Below are 26,900 nucleotides of genomic sequence, written 5' to 3' on the forward strand. Positions count from 1 at the left end.
TCCAGACATATTTTGCTGGGAGGGAAGGGGTTATTAATGCCTTTACATCTTCAGTTTCCTCGCTTTGCAATTTCTGTAAGGTAAAGCTGTGGTATTTTAATGCATTTCACTTGGTTCAAGATTTAAAATAATAAAAAGGATGTAGCCTTGGAATCACATCTGCACATTTACCCTTCTTGATAACAAAGCCAAGGGACAGACTGCTCTGGGTTCAGAAGTGAAGAATTCCTCAAGCAGTGCTTTCTGTATAGCTCATGCCTAACGTCAAGCAAGAATGGGAAAAACCTATGTATCTGATAATCTGATTAGACACCGCTTGCCTTTTCCTTAGCTATACACTGCACAGCTGGTGCCCCAGGAGAAGTGAAGCCTGATTATAGCACTGGCATTGTTACATGCAAGGCTGGATATGGCAAGAACTGCACTGTTTGGACTCTGTCGTCAACTGGGGTTTAGCAGACCTTAGCTACTACTGTTACTCCTTCTGTGCCATCTCTCCTGCCTACTGACCCGTGTCACTTAATGCTGGATATGTCAAAGGCACTGTCAACAAGAAACTGCTTATTGTTGGCTTCTCCTGTGAAGGGAGCATACTCCAGATGGGTAGCAGTAGATTGATACTTATTGATGCTTAATTTGAGCTACCAAGCCCTTGCTGTTAAAGGACCGCCCTCTGCTGACTTACATAGGGCTGCACAACCACAGCTCAAAGACAGGAGAAACACCAAGTCCCAACACTGATTTTCTCACAGAAGGGTGCAGTCCAGGTGAGTGCTCATCTCAGCAGGGTCACACAGTGCTGCTCCGCATGCCAGGGCTGCTGTGCCAGGTGAGGCAAGGCAAGCTGGGGGGCCAGCAGGATCTACAGGGCTCTCCGTATAAGCTGTAGCAAAGGGATGGTGTTTACACCATACAAAGCAGCTTCTTTGCTTGCATGTCACTAAATGTGTAGCATCCATACCAAACTTCACAAGTGTCTGAGATTAGCTCACAGGAGACTGTCAGTTACAGTCTTCTACATATATAACCTATTACAGAAACTCATTTTTGGAGTCACAGACCAAACGTCTTTTTGTGCCATCTCGTCAACGGTCAACTCAGTGGAACTCAAAGTAAAAAGAAAACAAAATCTTGAGAGCTTGTTTTTGTCTCATGTACACAAGTATTTTCAAATCTGAGTTATACTTACTCTAAGCGTGCCATCTGAAAATAGTTTTCTACAGCACATAACATTTTTAGTATTTATTTTGTCAGACAATGTACCCCTTGCAACTCCCTTTCTTGTTCTGGTACAGTATTACACAGTCATGGTCAAATTCACCCAAGCAAAAAAAGAATTAAAAGAGTAGGACTGATTTCCCAACTTTCCATACCTTTGTTCTTCCACTAATGGGAAGGACTGCACTCTTTACACACTTTTGAAGTCTCCTCCTTACATTAAATTACCATGTAACTACTCTTTAGCTATGCTTAAAAAAACATAACTTATCCATTTCCAATACACTATTCCCCATTACTTCAGAAATAAAGTTGTAAAAAAGTGACAAGATCAGACAAAGCAGAACTCAAAAGTAACAAGTGAATGCAAGACAATGATGTGAGAAACAGATCAAAGTTATTTAGACAAAAGGCAAATTTATGAACCAAAATGGAAAAGAAGCAACAATTTCCAAGTGTGCGACCAAGTTTAATGATACATCTGTTCTCTGAAACACTTGACCATCAATAACATTTCGTGGGTTATGATGCCCAGAATGTTACTTCATAGGTATTTTATATGAATATTTACAAAGACTTTCAAAATTCAGTGGCACTAAACAAATAAACAGGAACTTAAAACTTTAAGCTACAATGCTTAAAAAATGTAAACAGTTTATTTTACATAGTTGTAAAATATAAGAATTTTCTAATGCAGCTTAATTTTATCTGGAAGGTGAATATATCCTGGTGCCCGTGAACAAGGAATGAGAGAATTCTTTACACAAGTATTGTGCTCCAGTGTGCAAAAAAATTATATATAAGAATCTAAAGTCCACAACAATTAAAAGACAACAAAAATTTTCACGTCCTGAAGTTGAGAAATTTATAAAAAACATTTACACATGGTTGCTGACCCACTGATAACTTGCATAACTTAAAATTCTGAACAAGAGCTACTACAAATTCAAGATCTTTCTCAAATGGATTTTTGTGCAAAGATCAGACAATCATTCAGCATCTTTTCAGCCATCCCTCCCCACTCCCACTCCTGACATCTAGTGGCCACAAGCACCACTATATTCCTCTTGATATATGTTCAAATTAGTGCATGTAACCAAAAGGCACACACATGTGTGAATACGTTTTCGTGCAGAAACCTGTGCAGGTGCACAATTACATTGCAAATATCTTTTTTTTTCCCCAGAAATTTTAGATTCTAATGTATGGCAGGATTATTCTTACACATTCCTCTCTATTCTACAAGCCCAGGTGTTAATAGGTACACTGCTTTCCAAGGATCCAATATTTAAGTAGCCTTAAAATAAAGATTTTAAAAATAAATCAGCCTGTAACATTATTACATTAGATACTTTGCTTTTACCCACATTATTTATGGAATTTTAATCCCATAGTACCATAGCTTTATGCTGTCAGTTGCAAAACAATTAAGATACATATTTCTTTTTGTTAATGAAGACTTTGATTGCTCCAGTAAAGTCAGCTGATAAAAGCACTTCCGTGTGATCCGTCTTCAATGCTCCTTAAGGAAACAGAATAAATTATTACTTTTTTTTTTATAGAAATCAAGCTCATTGAAAGAATCAATGTGACACCCCTCTTCACCTTTCACGTTCCTGTTATCTAACCATTGCTTCAAGAAACATCTGCATTTCTAGGAAAGGGGCTATTACATTATATATGTGGTAGAGACAGACATACCTCATAACAGCTCAGATATAACAAGAATACACCTAAAGTACAAACAGCAATAGCTATGTCCCTCACTTCATTTTCTCTGTGATTTTAAGAATGCAAAAGCTGTCAAAATGTTCCACTGCTAAGGCAGGAATATATCCATGCCCCTTGCCAGGGCTTTTGTTCCAAAGCCTCCCTCCCAAACTGAAAGTAGTTTTCTTGTTTTCCTTTTCATACCATGGTAACAAGCAGAGATCATCTTAAATACCTACCAGAGGGAATTGTATCTGCTGTTTCAGAATCTTCTCCTTTACTTTCACCTTCTTGCTTATCAGAAGTTTCCAGAGATACCATCAAGCCAGGATTGGGAGCAAAAATCGCAGATGTCACCACTGCATTATGCGCTTGAGAAAGACAACCCAATTTTGATTACCTTGTTTCAAGGAATTGTTAATCTTTACAAAAAACAGCAAGCATAAATTTTAGTAAATATCCCAGAATATCAGTGCTAGTGAAACCGGGTAAGCTCATAAATCAAAAAACAATTTTCATTGTTTTATAAGATTGAGGATCTCAGAAGCTCATGGAAGTACCCAAAACCAGTAGTCAAGAGCTCCGAAGCACATTTAATATAAACATAGTCCTGCATTTTCCAACCACTTGGGTATGGGGGGCATGGTGGATAAATAGAAGAGAGCTACATTTTTTTCTTTCATTATAGAATTTAAAGAACAATAAAAATGTTTGCATTTGTTTGCAAAGTCATTTTTACATAAAGGATTTAAGTGTCGATGAGCAATCCATTTCTGCCAGTGATACATTACATTCATTCAGAATCTCTGACTGAAGCTACTTCGCCACTTGCCATCCCAGTCATGCATCCCAATCTCATGCAACATTTTCCTGAGGACAAGGTTTTCTGACAGAGTTCACTTATTAAAAACCCACAACTTAAAACCACCTTGCTTTTGAAATGCTAACAAGTTGTTCAAACTAAAAGAATAGCACTGCCAAGCAAATTAAAACCGAAAGAAAAATATTTTTAATTTTTGAAATCATATAAGCTTAGATAAAACAAAGATCAAAAACTGATTTACCTTTAATGCCTTCCCAGAAGTCATTACGGTCTCTTCTTACAGATGTAAACTTGCTCAAGTCATGGTAGGTACTCCAAATATAAACATATTTATCTTCTGAACCACTTACGATGTATGTAAAGTCATGGCTAAAGGTAGAAACAAGAAAAAACATTACTTGCATTGGACGTTCAAACAACTCCTACAATGGCACTTCAGATGACTTGCAGCTTTACAAGTACAGTCAGGCTAAGTTCACAACTCAAACTGCTCCTTTATCTTTGAAGGCTATTTTTTGATCTGCAGTCTCTAAAAAAAAAAAAGGTATGTGTAAGCTTCTTGATGAAAGAAAAAACTGTTCTCGTGAATAAGACAACTTCATAACAGTGCACAGAAGCCGTTCTCCTGCAGCATCTGGTATAGAATAGGGTTAAACTAAACAGCTACGCTCAACAACAAGCAAGTGGCATAATTTTTAGGTGCAATTTGCTTCTGAGTCTGGGACCTGTGTGAACACCTGAGACTATAACAGGAATTGTTTGCAACACAAATTATGGGCAGAAAAAAAGTCCACGTAAGTGGAAGATGAAAGGCATTCAGTAAGACTAACCAGATGATGAATACACACTGACAGAAACAAAACCATACATGCAGATCCAACCCAAGTATTTAATTTACTTACTATATGCATATGCTACTTATCAAAACTAATACCATGCTACAGTGTTGTAAGTAGAGATGACAATCTGGGAAATTAATCTTGAGCATGGGTCTGCACAAGATAACCTCCAGAGGTCCCTTCCAACATCAGCCATTCTGTGAAATACTGAAAGCATCTTTAAGCTGACCCAAAGGCCACCAGATGACAACCAAGATTAAACCTAGTATTATTCTCCTTAAACACCACCCTCCTCTGCTCAAACATCCAGCTTAAACAGATAACCAAGCGTTTTTCCCCTTCATCTTCTAAAAGGCTCAAAGAGAAGTAGAGTAAATGTTCTTCTCCCCTTCCTCCCTTCCTTTTTCTACACTAAAAACTACTATTTCTGTGACAGCCACAGCAATACACACAAACTGAGAAGAATGTCTTAGACAAGCACAGGGAAACAGGAAAAAAGAACTCAGATTTGCAGGCTGTTTCCTGACAGTTATGATACATGGGGGTTACCAACAGCCTTGAGCGATATTTGGGTGACCAACACCCAATCTACAACACAACAAAAGTAAGGGCATTAAATGTATTTACCACAGAGGAGAGAAAGAATGGTGCTCCAGCCCTACCAGCTGTACCACAGTTCTCGTAATTAAAGTGACCAAGTTGTCAATATAAAAGGATTTACTCATTTACAGAAGGATCTCAGCCCATAGGCAGTTTTGTCATTCTTGACCAGAGCCTTTAGTTACCTTTGTATTCTGAGCTAAGTGACGTTTCAGAGACTCACTTTCCTACCAAACTAAACAGGTTATTCAAACAAAAGCCTCTGTACTTCATCTATGGTATTTCCAAAATTCAAGAACTCCTGTCTTACCTAAAGCTGGCTTTAATTTGGCTGCTACTGTTGACATAACCTTTATATTTCATAGATAAAGACAAATCTCTTAGGTCATACAATCTGATTCTGGAATCATTTGATGTCACCAATATCTAGAAAATATAAATTTAGAAGAGAAAACCATTAGCATGTCCAGGAAGGAGCAACAGAGTTCATTCGAACAGTAAGAATTAAAAAAAAAAATCAGCGAAAGCCATCTATAAGCATTTTCTCAGTTTTGCATTAATCAAAGTAAAATGTCATTTAAAAAAATGTTTTAACACTATTCAGTATTCTCTAAGTGTGTAACACCAAAGAGCAATTTTGTTTTAGATGTCTTAAAAGAATCCTGATTTAAGCCAGTTACAGCAAATAGCTTAGCTGAGCAAGCAAAACAAACTTACTGAGCATTAGATATAAATGCCAGACTGAGCCAAAGTTACACTGAAAAACAGTACCTTATTTTCCCCAGGCAAAGGTTCAATGCCAGTAATTTTTCTTCCAACTCTATTTCGGCCTCTAGTAGAACGCACATGAATTTGTGTATGGTACTTCAAGTGCTGAAAAGAAATTAAATTGTATCCTGATTTGAAATAATCGTGTAAAAACTTCAATTTCAAGCTATTTTGCTTCAAGTTCTAACAGGTTTGACTCTTAATAGTTAAATAATAAGCGTGACTTTTAAATCCATTTGTTCTTTATCATGAGAAAACAGTCTCAAAATGTTTTACCTCTGTGTCATAGAAGATACATCTTCCATCATATGTGCCTATGACTGCATATTTGCCATTCTGACAGAAGTTGGCAGCTGTAATCAATTTTGTCTGCCCATCTACTTCATTCCATAATGCCACTTTTTTGTCAGGAATGTTCCAGAGTCGAAGTTTCCCATCCAATGAACCACTTAAGAAGTACCTGTCATCCTGAGAGGACACACGGCATTAATCTCAGCTTACGCTATAAGCACGCCCTTGAAGTACTGCCTTGAAATATTCCCACCCCACTTTGAAACCACCTCTTTCCAGAACCTCCCAAATTAGTTGAATATGAAGTTTCAGATGATTGAAAAGACAATGTTAAAGTTACTGGTAAATACAGTTCAATTTCTTAGAGATTTTAGACTGAATACATTTAACCTTGTCAAAGGAACAGAAGTACCTCAAGTTAGAGAATTGTTCACTGTTACTTTTTATCCTCTGAACACAAGTTAGAAAAATACTAACCCTGTCAGGAGCTCTAAGCTCCCTTCAGAGTTCCTAATGCATCTACTAGTTACATATGAATAAATTCAGGGAATGCCAAAAATGCTCCTCTCCTTCAGTTTTATTAATATTAGGAAGCTTTGTATGATTAAGCGTACATTTCTGGAGATGTTTGGTGAAGATCAACACACAGTTCTGGAATATTATCCAATGGGGATATTTTTGAAGTGTACAAATGCTATTATTCAATGTGCTTTTAAAAATCAAAAATAAAGGGGGAAGACTCTTGTCATTTCAAATTCCACCTCTAGAAGAAACAGGACAATTACACTTACCCTTGGATGGAATGCTATAGCAGTGACAAAGTCTATATGCTGGAAACAGCAGAGACATTCTCTTCTTGATATGTGCCATAATCTGACAGTTTTGTCCATAGAAGAAGAAAGCAGGAAGTAATTCTGTGGAACAAGAGATTTCCACAGTTATTAACAGGCACAATCATAACAGAAAATACAGGAACAACCTGATACTGCAAATTTTGGCTTGCATTATAGTGCTTTGTACATGCTTTCTTGCAACTGATGAATACGTTTAACAGTTTTAGTTTAACACTGGTTCACTAAGTGATGACTCACTGAGATGCTACAATTTTATTTAGCACAGCATTTCCAGGGCATTGACTGTAACGCACTATGAAAGAAAGGGTTTTATTGCAAAATAGGCTTCAGAGAAGGGGTTGAGAGCCTCTCCTGATTAAGGTCCTCCAACTAGACTAAATTCTTAAATAAAATGACAAGTCTTCCAATATGAAGAATTACCCAAACTGGCTTCATATGAAACATTTCAAAAGTTAAGTACATGACAATTCTCTAGTTTCTATTTAGTACAAGGTAATACATATATGTTTTCAATAACTATAGAATCTGTACATTTTGCAAAAAACAGTGAAATATATGGAAATCAAGATATGCAGTTAATGCCATAAATCAGAAATCACAAAATTGCCCAATGGAAATTCTTTTTCTCTCATTCTAAACAATTCAGCTTGCTTTAGTAGTGAATACACAACTGTAATTGTTACTAGTTTTTTTTTTTTTTAAGACTTAGAGAAGTCCAAAAAGCTTATTCATTTTATCTGTTATTTCAGATGCAATAAGCAATGTCTCTATAAAACTTTTCTTTTAAATTCAAAAATTATTTCATATTGTTTATAAATATAGTTCCAATGTCATTTGTTAAAAGAAAACCATGAAAACACAGAACTGTGTAGTCTCTATTAAGGTGCCTTACTTTAGACCAGGAAAGATCAAGAAGATCTGCTGTGTGGCCTTTGTATTTGCAAAACGGTCGTTGACGAAATGGAGCATTTTTATCATCTGGGTCTTCATCAACTCCACTGCAAATCTATCAGATAAGTGTTTTGAAACATTAGAAAATATCAGCTGGAAAAATTAAAAATAAAGCATTTACTACTAACAAAATCTACAGAGCCAATATGAATTTGAAGAACAACTCTTAGAAAAGTTAAAATAAACAGCACTGTCCTAATAAACAGCCATAGTCATTTTCAAGTACAAACACGCTGTGAAACACATTTTGAAATGCCAAAACAAAGCAGCTTTATATTGTCCATCAATACAGCTTTTATTCAATGGGATAAGCTTGACAGCAATTAAAGCAAACAGTTGAAGATAAGTTTTTGGAACGGTGCATACCAAACTTGAAAGTGCATTTCAATTTAGAAAATAAACTGTGAGGTAAAGTTTCAGCATTCCTAGTGCATATCAAGAATGTTAGCTTCCTAATAAAAGCGCCTTTCAGAATAGACAAATGCAGAACAAAACTAGAAGTTCCTACACAAAAGCTCTCATGTGAAAAACAACTCAAAACAACACCCCTGGTGTGTGTGGCATTTCCACTTCAGGGTAAGAAAAGATTCCCCACCACCAAAGCAACACATTAAATAATGCTACTGCTTAAAATCTTCATTTTACCCCCCATTTTATTATGTCTTTCTTACATTACTGAAAACCAAAAATAGAAAAATCCTGATTATGTAGATTTTAATGGCAAGCTTACAAAAGTATCTGAATACAAGTAACAATGTCTTAACTTTTGGTCTGGTATGTTCCAGTTTATTCTATACAGATGTGTAAAGAACATCATGTTTTACCAGGCTTCTGAGTATCTTATTGTTCAGCTTGCCTTTTCTCAGAAAAGACATCAAGTCAGATGTTAACTCTAAGTAATGCTCTAAGGCAAAACACTAGGTCAGGAAATTCAATAATGTTTTTTCCCTCTTTAGTATTTAATTCAGAAATCTACTCTGAGGAACGAGTTAGCTGGCAGAAGGCCACAGCAAAGTTAAGCAGATTTTGTAATGCATGAAGTTAAGTGACTTTTTCTTGCTTACATCTCATATATATGGGATAACAGTATTCAACTGATGAAATCTATTGATTAAACAGTTTGCCCATGCCTCAGGACAAGAATTCTTTAACGTGTTTGGATAAAGTGACAATGAAGATTTGTCATTACAGAACAGTGCAACTTCTCCCCCCATCTCTTTCCCTCTCAATATCTAATATACATACCCCTGCATCAGTATCAGACTTTGAAGAATTCAGACTCTCTTGAGATGGGGAAGGAGAAACACGGCCTAGAACAAAGGCAGAAATTCCATGACCATCTCTACATTACTACAAAACCAGAATTTCTAATGTTTTAGAGCTCTACTAATATACAGAAAGATACCTTCTGTGTTGTATTTCATTCGCATATTATTAAAGTAGTCAAAAGCATTTTTTAAAACCCATATTCTCACTACGTTGTCCTGTCCTGCAGATGCAAGTAAGCGACCGCAGTGAGAGAATTTCATTGTCCAAACAGCACCCTGTCAAAAACAAAGACATCACGGTTTAAGTTAAAGTGCCCTTTTCCATACCAGAAAACCTTTCTATAATGTTCACTGACATGATTTAGGACATACAATCAGGACATGAAAGGCAGTTGTTAAAACTTGTGGATAGTGTAACAAGCTCTGCAAAAACAGTTGAAAAGATAGAGCATATAGGGAAGATTATTGTAGAAGAGAGGAGTTAAGGAAGCTCAATGTTGCCACAGCATTCTACGTAAAACTGATATGCTTACTAACAGCCAGCAAGGCAGGACTTACTTGCAGAAGTAGCAAATATTTGTAGCTGTGCTTGAAGTTACCACAAGCTGTGTTATCTCTTTTTTTGAGAAATCATACTTAGTTGCATCAATTCTGGCACCCAAGCCGAGTACTATGTGTGTGTGTATAAATATATACACACACACACACACTAAATGAGCAATTTTGCAAAGCCTGTGATGACAACAATTATTTTTCCAATGCAAAGTTCAAAACATTAGCAACTAATAAGAACACAATACTGCACAAGCAATATTCAACCTCCTCTTTGTTACTTAATGAACAGCTATGAGGTATTTGACTCCACCAACCTAACTTCCTTTTAGTATACTCTTGGGTAATTTTCTAGGTTTTAAGAAGTCAACTACTGGCTTGATGGAAACCTTATACAGATGCATTACCTTCAGGACAAGAAACTTTAGTTTTGGAAGGCAAGCTTGAACTCTTCAGTCCAACTGGCTACTACAGGTCATTATCCTTGGCCTAACAGTTAAAAGACAGCTTCAGTTGCTGTCACACAGCTGCTGTCAGAAGAATCTGGGAAGTCAGGAATACTACAATGCATTTCAGACTCTGCAGGGGAGCATGCACGCTTCAGTGATGGATGGGTAGTTCTGCTGCATCACTCTCCACAGTTGTCCTTTTGCAAATATCACACTCCAGTCTCTTCCATCCTTATCATTCCAATGTACATACCCCATTAATCTCTCCCCACTTTTGCCTGCGGAACCAATCTAGTGTTTCAGTTCAATACTTACAGTCAGATCTCTATTAAGCAAAATAGCTTATTTGCTGCTGACTGGGTCAAACTCACTGCTCTGTGCCCAGTTCTGGTAGCGAATCATAGCCTACTCAGCCTAGATTTGTAATTACAAGAACCAGAAAACCAAATTCAACACAAACTCTTCCGAGGAAAAGTTCTGGAGATTTCCTCGTGCCTAAGTATGTGCAGACTGATTTTTTTTTCCTGAAGATCTAATCAAACCAGCTGAATTTCCATTTCTTGCCAGAATATTACTTTTTCAGAATGGAAATTCCAAGAAGAAGTTTGACGGTTATTTCTGAAGGTCATCAGAAAAAATGAAAAAAAGCCACAGAAGAAACTTGAGACATACCATATGTTCCCCGCTGAGATCCTGAACAACTTTAATTTGCTCAAAATCATAAGGTCCCTTGAAGCCATGTGCTGCTTTGAACTTAACTGGTCTTGTATATGGCATCCCTTCATCATCACTGGAAGAAGGATCATCTTGATCTGTATGGAAGACTAAGAGGAACACAAATTTGGAAGTACATATTGCAGCATGCATTTTTTCTATTAGAAAGCATTTGTGCCAAAACATTTTGGTAGCAGATCAGTCTTGAATTAGCAACTTTTGATAGGCAATTTTAAGATCTTAAAGCGAAACAAAAGTACTGTTGCATCAAGGTCTAAAAATACATTTACACTGATTTTAGGTTGCGGTATATCTAAACACTCAATACTACAAGTAATTGCCATCATTTTTTGTTCTGCCCTGTTTCTTGCAACAAGTTTTGCATTCAGCACATCCTGCGGTTAGCAATTTCTGCCAATTTAATGCATGCTGAAAATCATCCATTTAATTGTATTGGTTTCTATGTGCTGAAGTGGCCAGGTGGTTTGACCTTCAAGCATAAGAATTGCAAAAACAGGTGGGGCAAACAGTCAGTGCCAACACAGGATTCTAAAGCGCAGCAATTCTATGGCACTTATCTCAGGCTATGGTTAGACTGGTTTACTGAAGTACCAAAACCGACAGGAGCTCTGTTTTTATGAGAACATGGAATTGACTGTCAGAAAAACATCTGATTTTATTAAAGCAGTGAAGACAATCCCAACTTCTTACTATGCTGGAATAACTTTTCAAAAAGTTTGTTTTCATATCCAGACAGCTTTCTAACAGCATAAAAAAAATACAGTATTTAACTGATTTAGCCAAAAAGGTCACTCACCAACTACTATACAAGAATTCATTCTTGTAGCCTGATATTCTCAAAATGCCTACCAAGCTACAAACTTTAAGAAGCCACATCATTATCAACTGTACAGTGGTAGCATATAGTGGTAAATGCCCCTCAGCCAGCCTCGATTTCAAGAGGCCTGAGGATAAACACTTATTTGGGGGGCATGGAAAGTGTCACTGACCTTCATCTCGAACACTCTTGACTTTATTTACAGCGCGTTCGCCATATTCTTCAGCAAGGTGCTTTGCTCGCTTTACAGATTTGCCAAGGAATTTTTTCAGCTGGGTCCTTAAAAAGCAAGGACACTTTTTCAACACATAATATTGGCAATTTCTTATTTATCTCTGTTATGAATCAATAGCTTTGATTTGAAATGCAGTATTACTGTTTTCCATTTCTGCTTCTAAAAATAAGCATTTAATTTGCCAGCAGTCATGTAACCTTTAATTTAACTGCAGAATAACGGGCATATGTAGTTTCAGGTATCACTTGTACCTAAGAGTGAACTTGTTCAGAAGCGAGAAGGGGAACTTCAGCTTACTAAAATGAAATCTGACATTTCTTTGTAGGGACATGGAACAACATCTTACGTTTTCTGCTTTAACCTCCCTCCATCAGAGTCTGTTTGCTGCGTCTGTATTTTGTCTTCATCATCAGACTGGGCTGCGTCATTACTAGGAAATACAGAAGTGATTGTTGTTTAGTATAAAATCATGCTAAATCTAAACTGACTGAAACATCAATGAAGTAGGATCTTTAGGATCCTACTATCAATAAAGTAGGAACTTTAGGATCCCACTTCATTCTTTCACATCACATATCAGAAATATATGGACACAATGTTAACCAAGTGATAAAACAGATCTTTCAATTGTTCGGAATCTTGATACTAAAACTGCATATATTCCCTAGATACCAAAGATCCAGTTTTATAGAAGTGAGCTTTTCAATAATATAGCAATGCAAAAAAAAAGAAACTCTCTAATTTATAATGCACATAATTTTAGGCATTAGGAAAAAAATCCAGTTTCTTGATGATGAAAATCAGGAAATCATGTCAGTCTAGATTTTTTTAAACTAAATTTTACAAATAGAATCAGTTTTAAGCATCAGAAGGGCCTAATGCTCTGCTGAGAAAAGGAAAACCTCCATGTAGTCAGCTGTAACGACCACAGATTTCACAGCACCATGGTCTACTAAATTAAACACTGAAAAACTTAAAGGAGGAGGTAGCATGAACATAATTACAGTTTGTATTCAAGTACTTTAATTCATAAGAGAAATGACAATATTTAGCACATTTAGTGCTAACTGCAGTTCAGTTGGATTTTCAGAGATACTTGCCTGAGATGCGCACATTCCAGCACTATCATCAGCTTTTAGTCAGATTAGAATAATTCAATAAACAATTCTGTTACCTCAATAAATAACCTAGTTCATAAAGAGCTGGGAATTGAACGTGCAAATTAGAGACAGATGGATCAGGGATCTTAATTGCATAAGAAGAGTCCCCACGCATGCAAAAACTATGAGAGCAACAGTATTATAAAGAGCTGAAAGCTATCATCATTCATACCTGACATATTCTTTAGTTCTCCTCATGATATGCAAAGTGAGGGGATTAATGCCTGTTGGCAACTTTTCCTCTGCCAAACTCAGGGGTATTTCTTCACCTGTATCAAGGTTTTTTATCATTACACTTGCTAGAATTTCCTATGGAAAAAATAAGGTGTGAAGTCAAGATGACTTGATTAGGCTCCAAAACCTAGAGCAAAACAGAAATCATCTGGTCTTACACATTATATTAAAGAACAATTCTCTAGTTCATTATATTTTACAAAGAAAGTTCAAGCTAAACTTGCCTTTGGAATGTTGGTGCAAGTGCTATCAACTACTACACATAGTGAAACAATTACATGTCATCACAAGCTTCAATTTCATAGATCAGAAATGAAGCTATACGGACATCAGACACTTCCTGACACCTTCCATGCTAATATGTAATTAAAAGATTTTGAATACCCTTTCAGATATTCTAGCAGCTGTAGTTTAGATTTAGTCGAAGAACCTTTACCTACAGAGAAAGAATATTTAAACCTAGCAAGTACAACACAAAAGTAAAGTTGTTTTTGGAGTATGAGTATACTTGTTCAGCAATAATAAACTACACACAGATATACACCAATAAAAACTGGAAACAGTCTGATAATATCACTAGGATTATTGGAAGTTATGAACTCAGCAAACTATTTCTTAATATTAGGAAAGTCATTCTCTCATTGCTGACTGCTTCCTTTTTCCTCTGCATGAAAAAAATACCAAGTTTGCTGGTGTTCCCTTACGTTGAATCTTGTACTATGTTTGCACAGCTACAAACACAAACTCCTATCATCCCATATCTATTACACCTCATGCTTTCAAACACTAATACCCCAAATGACTCAGGAACCACAAAGTCTTTACGTGGGCAAAGTCAGCATGTTGTCCCATCTATCTGAGCCTCTAGTCACAGCACATAGAAGTCAGAAGGCAAAAGTGACGTGACTATTCCATTTAACTCGGATTGGAAATTGCAAGCACAGAAAAGTACTATGTACAGACCACATTTATTACTACCTCATCTGTGAGCTCTCTTCCAGAATTAGATCTCGGTCTTTGTGGTCCAAGTACTTCATTTGTTGCTTGACCATCAGCTGCTTTCCCATTTTCCTGAAATGTTGCAAACATAGAACACAATCTCTAGTATAACAACGGAATAAAAGAAAATGTTAGTTATTCTCAGACTCAAAACCATTTCCCAATACCTGTGCAGTGACTATTTTATCTCCACTAGTTGCACTTGCCAAATCCAAAGAAGGCTGAGAATCCTTGGGAATGCCTTCTGTTGCTGTAGTTGGAGTTAAAAGACCACCAGCTGTGAAATTCTCTCGAGGAACTGAAAAGAGATCCATATCAGGAAGAAGAGCATAAAAGTAGCCATGGGCAGGCTACAGAGTTTACTGGAGTCCTAGCATAATAGTTTAACTCCCAAGCACCCTTTCTGGCAAGTTGTTTGTTTGTTTTTATGCCAACCACCACTATACCTGTCTCATCGATTATATATTTCATACATAGCTGGATGCACAGGCACGACTTCACACCTAGTTCTCTTAAGTTTTATTAAGAAATTGTTTTTTTCCTCCTTTTGGTCATTTTTCTAGTAACCTAGAACTACTCATTTTCACAAAGCCTCAGACTACACCTTGACTTGTATTTCTATGCTAATACAGATTGCAGATACTTCATTTAGAGTGTGGGTTGTTTTGTTTGTTTGTTTCTGTATTACTGTGGCCAATTCTCCTTGCTGCAAAAGTAGCTATTTTGGTAAAATGTGTTGGTATGCAAGAAAGTCCATGAATTAGGAACATCTGTAATGCAAAAGGGTATTTTTACATTGTAAGAAGCTAAGACTGTTAAAAGACTTTTTCCTCTTTTTACAGGTCAGTTAAACTGAAATCACAAGATTAAATGATTCTTCGCTCAAAACACAAAAACAGTAACCATGTAGATAACTAAAGCCATTTAAATTGAATACTTGCCTTCTAAAGCAGGTTTTTGCACTTCAAAATCCAGTTCGCTCTTTTTTTTCCGGGGTGGTGGAGCTGGCCGTGCAGGTGGTGGTGGTCTTGGTGGGGGAACATTTGTCGGAGGTGGTGGCCGTGCTGGAACAGGCTTCTTTGTGCTAGCAACTATATCGGGTTCTACAGTAAGCTGCCTTGGAGGTTTTGCTGGAGGCATTTCTTCTGTTGTATGAAGGTCTTTGGTAGACAAATCTGAAGCCACTTGCTCTAAAGCGTTTGCCTCTTTCTTGTCTGTTATGTCCTCATTTTTTGATGTTTCTTCTTGTGCTTCAGTTTCATCCATTTTATGGTCAGTCGTATTTGTTAGTTCTGTTAGTTTATCAATTTCCTGTTCCTCAGAAGTAAACAAAAGCTTCCCAGACTCCACGTCAGTGTCCTTACCCACACTCTGATACATTGGTTCACCTGGATCTTCTTGTAATGATATTTTACCTGCTAATACTTCTGGAATATTACTAATGATACCTGCTCCAGCAATCCAAGCATTTGCATCCGAAGCTGGAACAGTCAGTCCTTTTCCTCTAGTACCTAAGGAATCATCATCCTCTAGCTGCTGTGCCTTCTGGCTTTCTTCTATAATACTGTCAATAATCTAAAGAAATTAAAAAAAAAATCTACTGTTAAACAGCAGGCACTCCTGGAGAACACTTACCAGTTAGCCTGTATAATACCCACAAAAATCCTTCCATTGAAGAGTTGCTTTGCATTCAAAATATGTTTTGTTTAAAAATTCTGGAGATGAGAACCTAGGTGCTGAAATACACATATCTGAAAGATAAAAGTGAAAAATTTCCACTCATCTAATTTAGTTTGAGAGACAGCTGGTTCTGTCTCAAAAGCTGTTCAACCCTCCAAGCTCTCACACTGATAAATACAATCCTCTAAATTACACAAATAATTTAACACTAGTGAATCTTAAATGCGTTTTCAGAATGCTTAGCTTGATATTTACACTTCAGATGAACATTCTCACGTTAACGATGAATTCTAACCTATGTCAGTTTTTGGATGACAATTGATTAATGTTATTATTTATTATTTCTTGTGTGATGATGAAAATGTAAAGCAGTATTTAGCTAACCTCTTTTGAGTCATCTTGTTTCATTTCTTGTACAAAGGTTTCATTTCCAGCTTTGTGTAGTTTGCTGTCTAGGTCCTATGAAAAAAAGACACATGTAGAAGGTAGTAAGAAGTTCTTGAATAAACTGATCTGAAGTACAGCTACAACAAACTAAATAGCGTAAAGGAAAATAATTCTGCTGCATTTTCACCTGCTGTCGTATAAACATGTACAGTACACAGGAATGCACAGTACACAGGAATATTATTTCACACTAGCGCACACAGAGTCGGCCTGCACACTACTAAACAAAAATGCAATTCAACATTTGGAGTTCTACCTTCTCCTGGCTACTGCTGCAGCATAGGGAAATCTGATGGAACAGACTCCAAGATAAACATTAATATTTTTCCAAATAAGATTTATTTTATACATGTAAGTTCTATATATTTAACAGGTTGCAACCTCAACTGAGATAAAACTGAAGATAGCATGAAGTTTAGAGAAATACATGCATTTAATAATCTGGAGGAAATAAAAGCCACAAAAATATTTTGCTGTTTATCAGGTTGTGGGAAAGGATGCAAGAACTGTATTATCACCATTTATAATAGAAACACAATTAGAAATTACCAGGTTAAGTTAGGCAGATCTACCTTATCAAGTAGTCACAAAAACTCCTTTGAGGTTCTGACATGGAATCTTCCCTTCAACTACAACTATATCTAGCACTGTCTCTTTTTGCTATCAGTCATCTTCATGCAGATTCTTCTGAAATTTATATAAACTGTAGCAGAACAAATGGAATTACTGGATTTAAGCAAAAAAAAAAAAAAACAAGAAGATTTTCAGAGCATTTGGATGAAAGACTGCATGAATATTCAAAACTGAGTATACTATTTATAGGTTCTATATATACCATCAACACTACCAGGATATTATACTAGTGATGTGAAGTCAGTTTGTGATTTAAGAAGCATAGTTTAGAAATGCATAAAATAGCATCAACACTTTGGCATACCCTATCAAACAAAGAATAAAAGATTTCACTAGAAGTGGGTTTGCGTGCCAAAATAAAGCATTAAGTCTTTGCAATTGATTTAATTACTTTTTATTATGCAAGATTTAAAGATTTAGATTCTTAGATTAAAGATTTAAATTCTTTAAAGAAGAATTAGATTACATATTGAGCATGCTAGGTATGGAAAACTATACAAAGACTTAACACAGGTCTGAAAATATCCTAGCTGTGAGTAAAAATACTCAACTCCCTCAAAATCTCGTGTTCAGAGAAACAGGTAGTTTATAATATCGAAGGATACTGCTTTAACCAGAAGCCTACCTTAACCTCAGTTAGTATGGTCTATTAACACATTCATCACATGTCTTCTGTTTGCATGTTTTTTTATGACGTTGCCTACAAATACTATACATAAAAGCAGTATCAAAAGTGGAATTTGATAGAAACCCTGAGGTTGGAAGGGACCTCTTGACTAATGGAGCAGCCTGAGTTTGTCTCACAAAAGAGAAAGACTTCTCATGACTGGCTCTAAAAATTGGTATCTAATAAGCCATCAGCTGCTCAAAAAGTTAAGAGAAAACAAACGTATCTTGACCAATTCCCTGGAGTTGAGATACAGAACTGCTGTTCTTCTACTCCTTCCTGCCAACAGATACAGAACTCTGATAATTTCTGCTGAGGTCAGCAGTCCTCAGCTGTCACCCCACAATGTTAGAGCCCACAGAGATTAACTGTCACCATTATAAACTATTTTTGTCAGGCTATTAATTTAATTTAGCTTATACAGCTTTGGATATACACAAAATACGTTATTCTCCGTATTAAACACTTAATTCCCATTTTTCAAAAAGTATTTTAAAAGACCTCTCCTTTTTTGACTTTGAAAGATTTTCTGACTACCTAGTGATGACAAAAAAAAAAGTAAGATATGTCTTCTAAGACATTCAGCTAATCAAAAACTTTTTATAGCATACTAACGTACTCTAATGTTTGGGGAAAAAAACACTTGTAAACATTCACTTTTTAGAGCTCTGACCTCTAGAAATGGAATATCACGCAGAGACAGCTGAAGTTACAGAAAAATTCTTCTTTCCTGTCCACTCCCTTCCATACAAAATCTTTCTAGTCCAAGTGCAAGTTCTATTTTGCTTTATCACTAAAAATCTGTCTTCAAAGATATAACTTAAATACTTAAGTGTAAACAGTGCCTACAGTAGCCCATTATATTAATTTCTAATTTTGTTGACATTAATCTCCCACACCTGTTAAACTTTGGACTTAAGAAATAATTTTTCCCCACTCCAAGACAAACTATACCATTAGTCACACGTTCACTGAACTGATACGGTACCAATCAGAGAAGGAATTAATGTTTCAGATTCAAAACCAGCTTTGAACAATTGACTTAAGAGGACACTTACAAAAAGAAAAAACTATAACATGCAAAACTTTATAGTTAAAAATTTTCCACATTTCAGTCAACAAAATTTGACATTAAAGTTAGTTTAACTGTGCTGAGTTTAGTCAGAATGATAGTTACATTTCCTGAAAGGTTTAAACATGTAATACTTTATGATTAAAGGGATATTAAGTAGAACACAAAATAGGGGTAAGTCTGTTCCACACGAGATACCGTAAGATATCGTATCACTGTAAAAAAAAAAAAGACTATTGATTTGCTGGCAGCTGGAGAGCAGAGTACTATCACTTAGTTTCTAACACTGCTGACAAATCATAAACACTTATTTTGTGTGACAAGCATTTTTAGGACAAAGTGTTAAGTCTTTACTCCATGTGAAAGTATTGCATAGTACCACGTTTGGCCCTTCTGAGACAGGCAAACGAGTGTTATTTGTACAATTTTCCAACTCTTCACCCATTTAATGTGTCAGATTTCAGCTGCACTGTCACTGTGCACAGATGCAGCATACCAATTACCTCCGTGGGAAGTGGCGATGCTGTCTCAATAAGCTAAATATAGTATTTTATTTTCATATAACCTAGAGGGGAGGCTTTCTGAAGTACACACACAAAGATTTTTCTTATTTTGAAGACTGAAGGGAGCAGAGTCAACTATTTCAGATAAATTCTGACCAAAAGAACAAGTCCTGCAGGAACTTACTTCCTATTCACAAATCACCTAAAAGAGGACAGTCTACTAACTGAGTACAGCTCAACTGAGTAGTAGTTGAGTACAGGTCAATTGCATTTTTTAATTTTTAGAATAAAATTAGCTTCAAGACACGTTAACATACCGTAAATAAAAGTAAAGTTGGAACTTCAAGAGATGTAAGCCCAATGGTTGCTCCCCACAGCAAGGAAAGTCTACAATTTCCTGTCTGTGTAGATGTTAGTACTACCATAGCACAACTATATCAGGTAAAAATGCTTAGCACTATGTTCATCAACAAATATTTGATTGATTTTAAGGAACTCACCTTTAACACATGGGATCCAACTTTCGTCGGTGACCTGTTAGAAAGAGAAGACAGACTTAAGCAGAGCTCCAAGAAAAATCAGTCTCTTAACACTAAACTTCATGTTAAACAATCTCTAACAGAGTCTTCCTTTACAGTTAATGTATACTTGATGCTTCACACAAGCAACGTGAATGCTCCTGATACTTCTCTCTTTTACACAAAATGCTCCACATAGAGTTAAGTGCCCAACTAAGATGCACAGATCTACCGAAGGCTCTATAATCCCTTGCAGTTTCTCAGCTCAAGTTTCTGGAAACCGTGTTTCTATCACCCTTTTCTAAACTGATGCTATTCCAAGTAGACATTTAACAACATCTCCCATTATAGATAATTTAAAATCAGCACGTATATTTAGAAAGCTCAGGGTGGACACCAAAATGGGAAGCAGAAGTACAAACGCCCTAGTATCTTGCAAATCAAGTGCCTGAATCCTAATCTGTAGTGTCAACATTATCATAGACATTTTGCTCTTCAACATCTCTAGTAATTGAAAACTCATTTCTAATCACAATGCTGAACGTACATGTAAGCATTTACATCAAGAAAGGAGAGAAGCAGTTTTGCACTGCTTACTTTCCAAAACGCATACTCTGAAGCAGTTAAGTTGCATTAGCATCCACTCACACGCAACCTCTCATATCACTAATTACATAAAACAAGGTATCAAAGGGGACTGGTATCAAATAATTACTTCTCTTCAGATCACCATGCAACCCAAGCTGTGAACTGTCAACCTTTATTATATCCTGAAACTGCATTTTCACAAGATTTTCAGAATTATAGAAGATACTTAAGCAATGAGTCACATGTTTTTTTTCTGATTACAAGATCTTACTAATACATAAAGAAGTTTGTCAGTCACAAGCAGGACCAAGTTACAGATTACAGCCTTACAGGCTTAGCACTAAATGTAACTACAATCTGGATTGCAAAATCATCCCAGGTAGCTAACAAGGTCAGGGACATTCAATAATTTCTATCATCTCGTACCGACCAATACAAATACAGATTTCAGTCTAATTTGACCCTCCTGACTCCAAAATGATGGCTTTAGGGGACAATAACTTCTGAAAAAGACATATTTCCAATTATTTTTTTAAGAATTTTGGTTCTTTTTAAATTATATTTTACTGTTTGAGAATATTTTAAGGCAACAAGAAAAGACTGCATTTGTACAGCAGAGTTAAGGAAAGCACAGAGGATTTGTTTAAAGACTGTATTATTTGTAACTAATTTAATCTCTTAAACTCGTTCCTGTCCAGATCTTGACATTTAAAATACACAAGATCTATAACACTGTTTCAAAGAACGCTCCTTTCTAGAAGGTACTGACCACAGCGTGCAAAAGGAGCAATCGGTATTTTGACCTGAAAAACAAACATGTCTTTGGTCTCCCATAATAATACATTGCTGGGAAAGACTAAAACCTGTGCTGAATTTCTTGTTACTGAAATATTTTCAATTCTACTATCTACTCTTGGATTTCCACAGAAACAGAGGTCGAACTGTGTGTCAGTTCATTAAATACACAAAATGACTTCAATAATTAAATACGTTTTATAATTACTACAATAATGCCTAGGCTTCAGCAAGCACATGGTCCAATTGTACAAGGCACTGCTTAGACATTACAACCTAAATAAAGTGCAAATCCCTCAAGTACAAATCCCTACTTCAGTTTTCTGACACTTCCCACCAATTAGCGCACCGCTGCCAGTACAGGCAAATCATTCCTCCAACTGGGTAACAAAAAATGCAAGCTTCAAAAAGACTAAAACAGATGCTATTTCCCACTCTCTTTTACTCAGATGCATTAGGACAAAGCTGCTCAGGGAATAAATGCTAGAGATCACAGGTATAGAATTTAACCATACCGATTGCTTGATATATCAAGCATACAAGTCTTATGTTAAGGTAAAGCTTTGTCATTGAAATTATCATGCTTTGAAAACATTGCAAAGCTTCCATAACTTTGGCAATGCTACCACTTTCAGATGCGTTCATAAAACAGCCAAGTTTAGCGGCTTCCCTGAAAAATATTTTAGCCGAAAAATTTTCAACTATTCTACATCTCTCTCTTAGTCATGATTAGTTGCTGCTTATGCGCTAGTACATTTATAAAGAAAATAAGCCAAAGAACAAGTTTGGTAACCAAAGTCTCTTACAGTTCAACACTACTCTGCAACGGTCTCGCCCTCCCCACCACGTGAGGTTACCAGCCTTCTTCCCTCTCAGTTTTATGTTAAGGCCAATAGTTTTATAGACACTGCATCTGAAATGCTTGCTTGTACGTGTTTCTGCGTGTAGTAGCAAAAGTGTTTGAAAAGATTTTCTATGAAGATCAACAACCCAATAATCAAACACTGGTTTTGCTTTGAAAGGTCTGTGGCTTTATAGGGTTATCAGGTAAAACATAAAGACTGACACACCACACAAAATGCAAGAACTTCATTTTGTTTTCACATGATTGTTCCATAAATAATATGATTAAAACTTTCATAGCAACAGATTTTGTAGACTACACTTCAAATAAAATGCTTCTAACTTCAGTTTTCTTATGATACCATTGTAACACCAGTTTAACAAAGGGAGACGTTCAAGGTTATCTATAAAGATTAGGCAGTAGTCAAAGAAAAATCCTATTTCACCTGCACAAACATAACCACGTCTGACTAATATGTAAGTCAAACAAACTCCTGAAGAACTTTTTTGTATTTCTTCAGCTGCAAAATTCATCCTAATGCTGATCAGACTACATGAGGCTGTCTCTCCCACTCGTAGCTCCAGCCCAGTACTTTTTCCAACCAGTAACTCAGTCTCTACTAAGGTTCACATTTTCAACTTCTTGTTGCTAAGTTTTGTGAGAGAAAAAAAAAATACATCTAGCCCTTCAAAAAACAAACCCAGTGTGCTAAACGATTCCCCTTGGTCAAACTCCAGAACTAAACTGCCTGATTTCCTGGGAGGATGAACACTGTTACAAAGAAAGCGTGCAAACAGGCAGATGGAAAGAGGTTTGAAGGGTATACATAGTTGTTGCACATTGTACAGAAGATGCAGGCTCAGCCACAGCCAGCACAGTACTTACTGCTGTCCTTCAGCTTGCAGAGGCACACGATGGTTTCCTCCCTCTAACTCAGGGCTGGCCTGGAAGCTACAATTATTCCTGAGGCAGCTCTCTGTGGTAGTCCACACCTTCTAAACCACACCGAGTTGCTACTGCAATGCACTGTTTGAGCCAGCCTAGGAAAGCCTGTGGGATCTTCAGCTAGCTCAGGATGCAGAAACTTGCCTGCAGTGCTGCAAGGCACTACAGCAACGCGTCCAGCGCTCCGCTTCCTGCTGAGTTCAGTTTTGTGCACTGGCTAACACACAAAGTTGTGCTAAACATGTCTCATGTGTAAACAGGGCACACCTTAACATGATCCAGCTTCCTACAGGGAAAACTCATTTCTTCAGGAAAAGCATTGAAACACCATCAGAAAAACAGGACTACTGAAGTTAGAATTCAAGAATTTAAATTTCTGAACGTACCACAGGATATTTCTCTTCCTACACCATCTCTTGAATCTAGTGCCTTTTGTTTGGTTTCTTATAGCAAATTTTTCGGATAAGAGTATACCAGGAACAAACTTACTCCTTGCTATTAAGTATATGATATTCAAACTATTAGGTTTGGCTGTTCTCGATTTGAGTGGGTGAACCACTTTTCCTATTTATGAGATAAAGTCAGTCACACGCCTGCATCCAAACAAGGGAGCCTTACTTCATATTCTCCTCTCCAAGCTGACATCCTTCTTCATGGGAGACCCAGAAATTATTAGAGGCATGAACACTTTTTCTCGACCTTTTTTGTAGTTACGGTCTTTTGAAAGCAGAGTGATAGAGGTTAAATAAGGACATTTTCTGCCACACTACCTCTCCCTCCCCAATCCGCTGGCCATACAACAAATAGATGCCTTCATTGACTGGTCCACATAGGCACCTTGGTTTCTTTTTCACTAGTTATCTTGAAAAGCTTATAGAAAGGGATGTTGCTTTTGACCTAGCTATCCATAAGATGGACACTCTCCATATATCACGTCAAAAGCAGAGCTACCCACAAAAGGACAGATTTACCTACAGCAGAAGTGAAGGATATAGGCCTTCCCAGAGGCAAAACAATAGTCTCCAAACATCTCATTTAAACACACTTCCCCTTACAGAAGTCATCAATCCATGAGCTACCTCAGTTCATTATTATATGACAAACATTTTGTAACAAGTTCTGTAATTTTTACTAATTAATCCTTATAAAGCACCAGTTCATATACGCACTTGAGGATGCAGATACAGTGCTTTCCTTGAGAGAGAGGGTTTAATCTTTGGTACCCTCTGACTGCAGGTGGGAACCGGGAGCTTACATCCAACTTGAAAATTCCGTTCTTGCATATCACAAGAGATAACTAGTAAAACAATCAAATACCAAAGAAGTTGCCACTTTCAGAATTTCTGTATCAGCAGTTAGTAAACTTCCCCACACAGGGCAGAAGGGAGGAAGCTACCAAACCCACAATTTTAATGAGGGCAAATATATCTACACTACTTTGCTAAAAACTGGCTGTAACATGCTGCAAAAAACAATTCCTAAGTCATTTTGCTGATATCAGAATGGTGAATGCACAAGGAAAAGCCTCAAACTGCAGAGGGTAACATGAACTTGTTTTCAGTTGCCCTTCTTCCCATGAGGTTTTGGTTTGTTTGTGGATCCCAACTCAGTGCACATACAGGTCTCAAAACTGCAATCTACAATCCTGCTTCCAAGAAGCATGCAATGGAAATTTGAAATTAGCTCTTAAGCTCATCTCAGAGCTTATTTAGAGAAAATACTATCAATATTATTAGTATAGATTCAATGTCAGATGGAATAACAGATTCGGTATCTGCATTGCAAACTAAGTCCTCTGAGATTAACTTCTTCCTTAACTCAAGATGAATGATCTCTATCAAATTGAGTCAATGATGCATGCTTATAGGTTATGGAAGAGCAATGCAAAACCAAAAAAGCATCTTCAGTTTTAAGTTGTATTAACTTCATGTTAAGATCCGCATAGATACAGGTGGGGAAAACTTTCAAGCCTGGCCATATGGCATTATTTGTATCAAATAAAAGGTAGGATATGCAGTCAGGTCAGATTTAATGGCTCACTTGAAGCAAAAGATGTTTCCTGCTTCCCACTTCTGCCTCTAGCCACAGAATCCCACACCTTCACCCTCTCCTGTCCCTGCCCTCCCAGATTCCAGCTGTTTTAACTTACTGAATAGATTTTGCTGTTTCTAGTTTTCAGCTGGTTTCAATTCCTGAGTTAAAGCAACTCAGAAGAGTCTGATGATCACTACTGCCAGGGCAAGGTAAGCAACTGGCGCAACACAACACTTCAGCAACAGCGTGCTGTTAATTTGGCTCACCGCATCTTGCGGAACTGCGTGTCAAGATGTGCCTTTCACCGTGCTACGTAAAAAGCTAAGTTCAGAAAAGCTTTGATACAGGATGTGGGAGTGAGCAGTGCAGGTCTAGTTTCTCCTTTGTTCAAGGCATCCAGCGGCTGCTGGCACACAGATTAAAACGAGCCCTTAGTCAATTATTAAAGCTTCAAATGGCTGGATCCCACAATCCATATCTTAGTGCTCTTCAAACAACCTACATGAAACCTCATCTTGCAAGATCAAATGACAGAGAGGTTTGGTCCAGGCTACGTGAAAACCAGAACTGATACAACCCATAACCTGTTTTAGCACAAAACCAGAAAGATATTTATAAATTAAAAAAAGAGATCGTGTATTTTACTAACATTAACAATGCAGTGACACTGTTTGAGGTAACAGCCCTGAATCCGCGCTATAAAACGCTGTTAAACTCACACTGCGCAGAACCACACGCTTGCATTAGACAAGACACGTCAATTCAACGCTGTTAAAAGCAAATGACAGGGTACACCAGAAGTTGTTTTACACGTAGCAACAGTTAGCCTGTTGCTGGAGGAGCTCGCTCTCTCCTTCTCCCCTCAGGAAAATCTGCTATTTTACTCGTGCTTCAGAATTAGTTCCGCCAGCCCTGATTTCATCACACATCTTTCCCAAAACCTACGTGTCGCCCGCCCGAGACAGGCCGTTACCACCTCCCCAAGACTACACCTGCTGCCAGCCCCCCACAGCCCCCCCAAAGCACACCGAGAGCCGCCCCGTTCCCTCGCATCCCCTTGACTTTCTGCTCAGCCGCCGGCCGAGCTGGGCCCCCCGCCCGGCCCAGCACCCTGCTGGAGGAGGGAGGGGAGGCCGCAGGGCTGAGGCAGGGCCTCACCGCCCCGGGACCCCCCCCCCCCGGGACCCCCCCAGGCGAGGGGGCGGCCGCATCCCCCCGTAGGACCGCGCTGAGGGCAGGGAGGGAAAGGAAAGCAGGGCAGGGCGGCGGCCGCGCCGGACTCACGGCGCGGGGGAGGCGGCCGCCAGGTGCACGTCCTCGGGCGCGTCGTAGAACTCCTCGGTGTCGCTGTCGGAGGCCATGGCGGGGCCGGGCCGGGCCGCCGGCGGCGCAGGGCAGCGCAGCGGGGCCGCCGCCACCTCAGGGCACGGCGGGCGGGGGCCGCGGGGCTCTCGCGAGAGGGGTGGCACCGCCTGGTGCCGGGCGGAAGCGCGGGAGGAGGAGGGAGGCGGCGGGGCGGCAGCCCCAGCCCCAGCATGGCGGCGGCGCCGCCTCACGTCATGGCGGCTCCCCCTAGCGGGGCCGGCGGGGCGCGTCGCTGCGCGCTTCTGCTGGGCTCTACCCGCTCCTGCTGGGCCCTGCGGGCTGCGCGCCGTCCCGGGGAAATGCGGT

General features: G+C 38.1%; 1 protein-coding gene across 4 annotated transcripts; it reads right to left on the reverse strand.

Annotated features, from left to right (window-relative positions):
* Positions 1-1,666: 1,666 nt before the first annotated feature.
* Positions 1,667-26,773, reverse strand: WDR44 (WD repeat domain 44). Of its 4 annotated transcripts, XM_080553592.1 has the most exons (21): positions 26,514-26,706; positions 20,006-20,039; positions 17,203-17,333; positions 16,568-16,642; positions 15,445-16,078; positions 14,671-14,801; positions 14,483-14,575; positions 13,443-13,579; positions 12,457-12,540; positions 12,048-12,154; positions 10,996-11,147; positions 9,460-9,598; positions 9,300-9,364; positions 7,996-8,109; positions 7,041-7,163; positions 6,235-6,426; positions 5,962-6,063; positions 5,501-5,616; positions 3,993-4,120; positions 3,168-3,299; positions 1,667-2,740 (listed from the first exon to the last, which is right to left on the reverse strand). In XM_080553592.1, exons 4-21 carry the CDS (start codon positions 16,589-16,591, stop codon positions 2,646-2,648), a joined length of 2,568 nt encoding a protein of 855 aa, XP_080409718.1. In that variant the 5' UTR covers positions 16,592-16,642; positions 17,203-17,333; positions 20,006-20,039; positions 26,514-26,706; the 3' UTR covers positions 1,667-2,645. The 4 variants fall into 4 exon arrangements, with proteins under 4 accessions (XP_080409718.1, XP_080409716.1, XP_080409717.1 ...); XM_080553590.1 differs by lacking the exon at positions 17,203-17,333 and having other exon boundaries at positions 26,514-26,773; XM_080553591.1 differs by lacking the exon at positions 17,203-17,333 and having other exon boundaries at positions 1,667-2,737; positions 26,514-26,769.
* Between the last annotated feature and the right edge of the window lie 127 nt (positions 26,774-26,900).

The sequence above is a fragment of the Anser brachyrhynchus genome, assembly GCF_964034855.1.
Source record: "Anser brachyrhynchus genome assembly, chromosome: 13".
NCBI classification, from domain to species: domain Eukaryota; kingdom Metazoa; phylum Chordata; class Aves; order Anseriformes; family Anatidae; genus Anser; species Anser brachyrhynchus.

What these genes read in the sequence shown, in the direction of transcription:
- WDR44 (XM_080553590.1), bottom strand. Translation starts at nt 26,590, where the DNA reads ATGGCCTCCGACAGCGACACCGAGGAGTTCTACGACGCGCCCGAGGAC. An exon ending in GCGGCCGCCTCCCCCGCGCC is followed by an intron (nt 20,040 to 26,513) that starts GTGAGTCCGGCG and finishes TCTTTCTAACAG; the next exon opens with GTCACCGACGAAAGTTGGAT. An exon ending in GGGAGGTTAAAGCAGAAAAC is followed by an intron (nt 12,155 to 12,456) that starts GTAAGATGTTGT and finishes TTGCTTTTTAAG; the next exon opens with GACCCAGCTGAAAAAATTCC.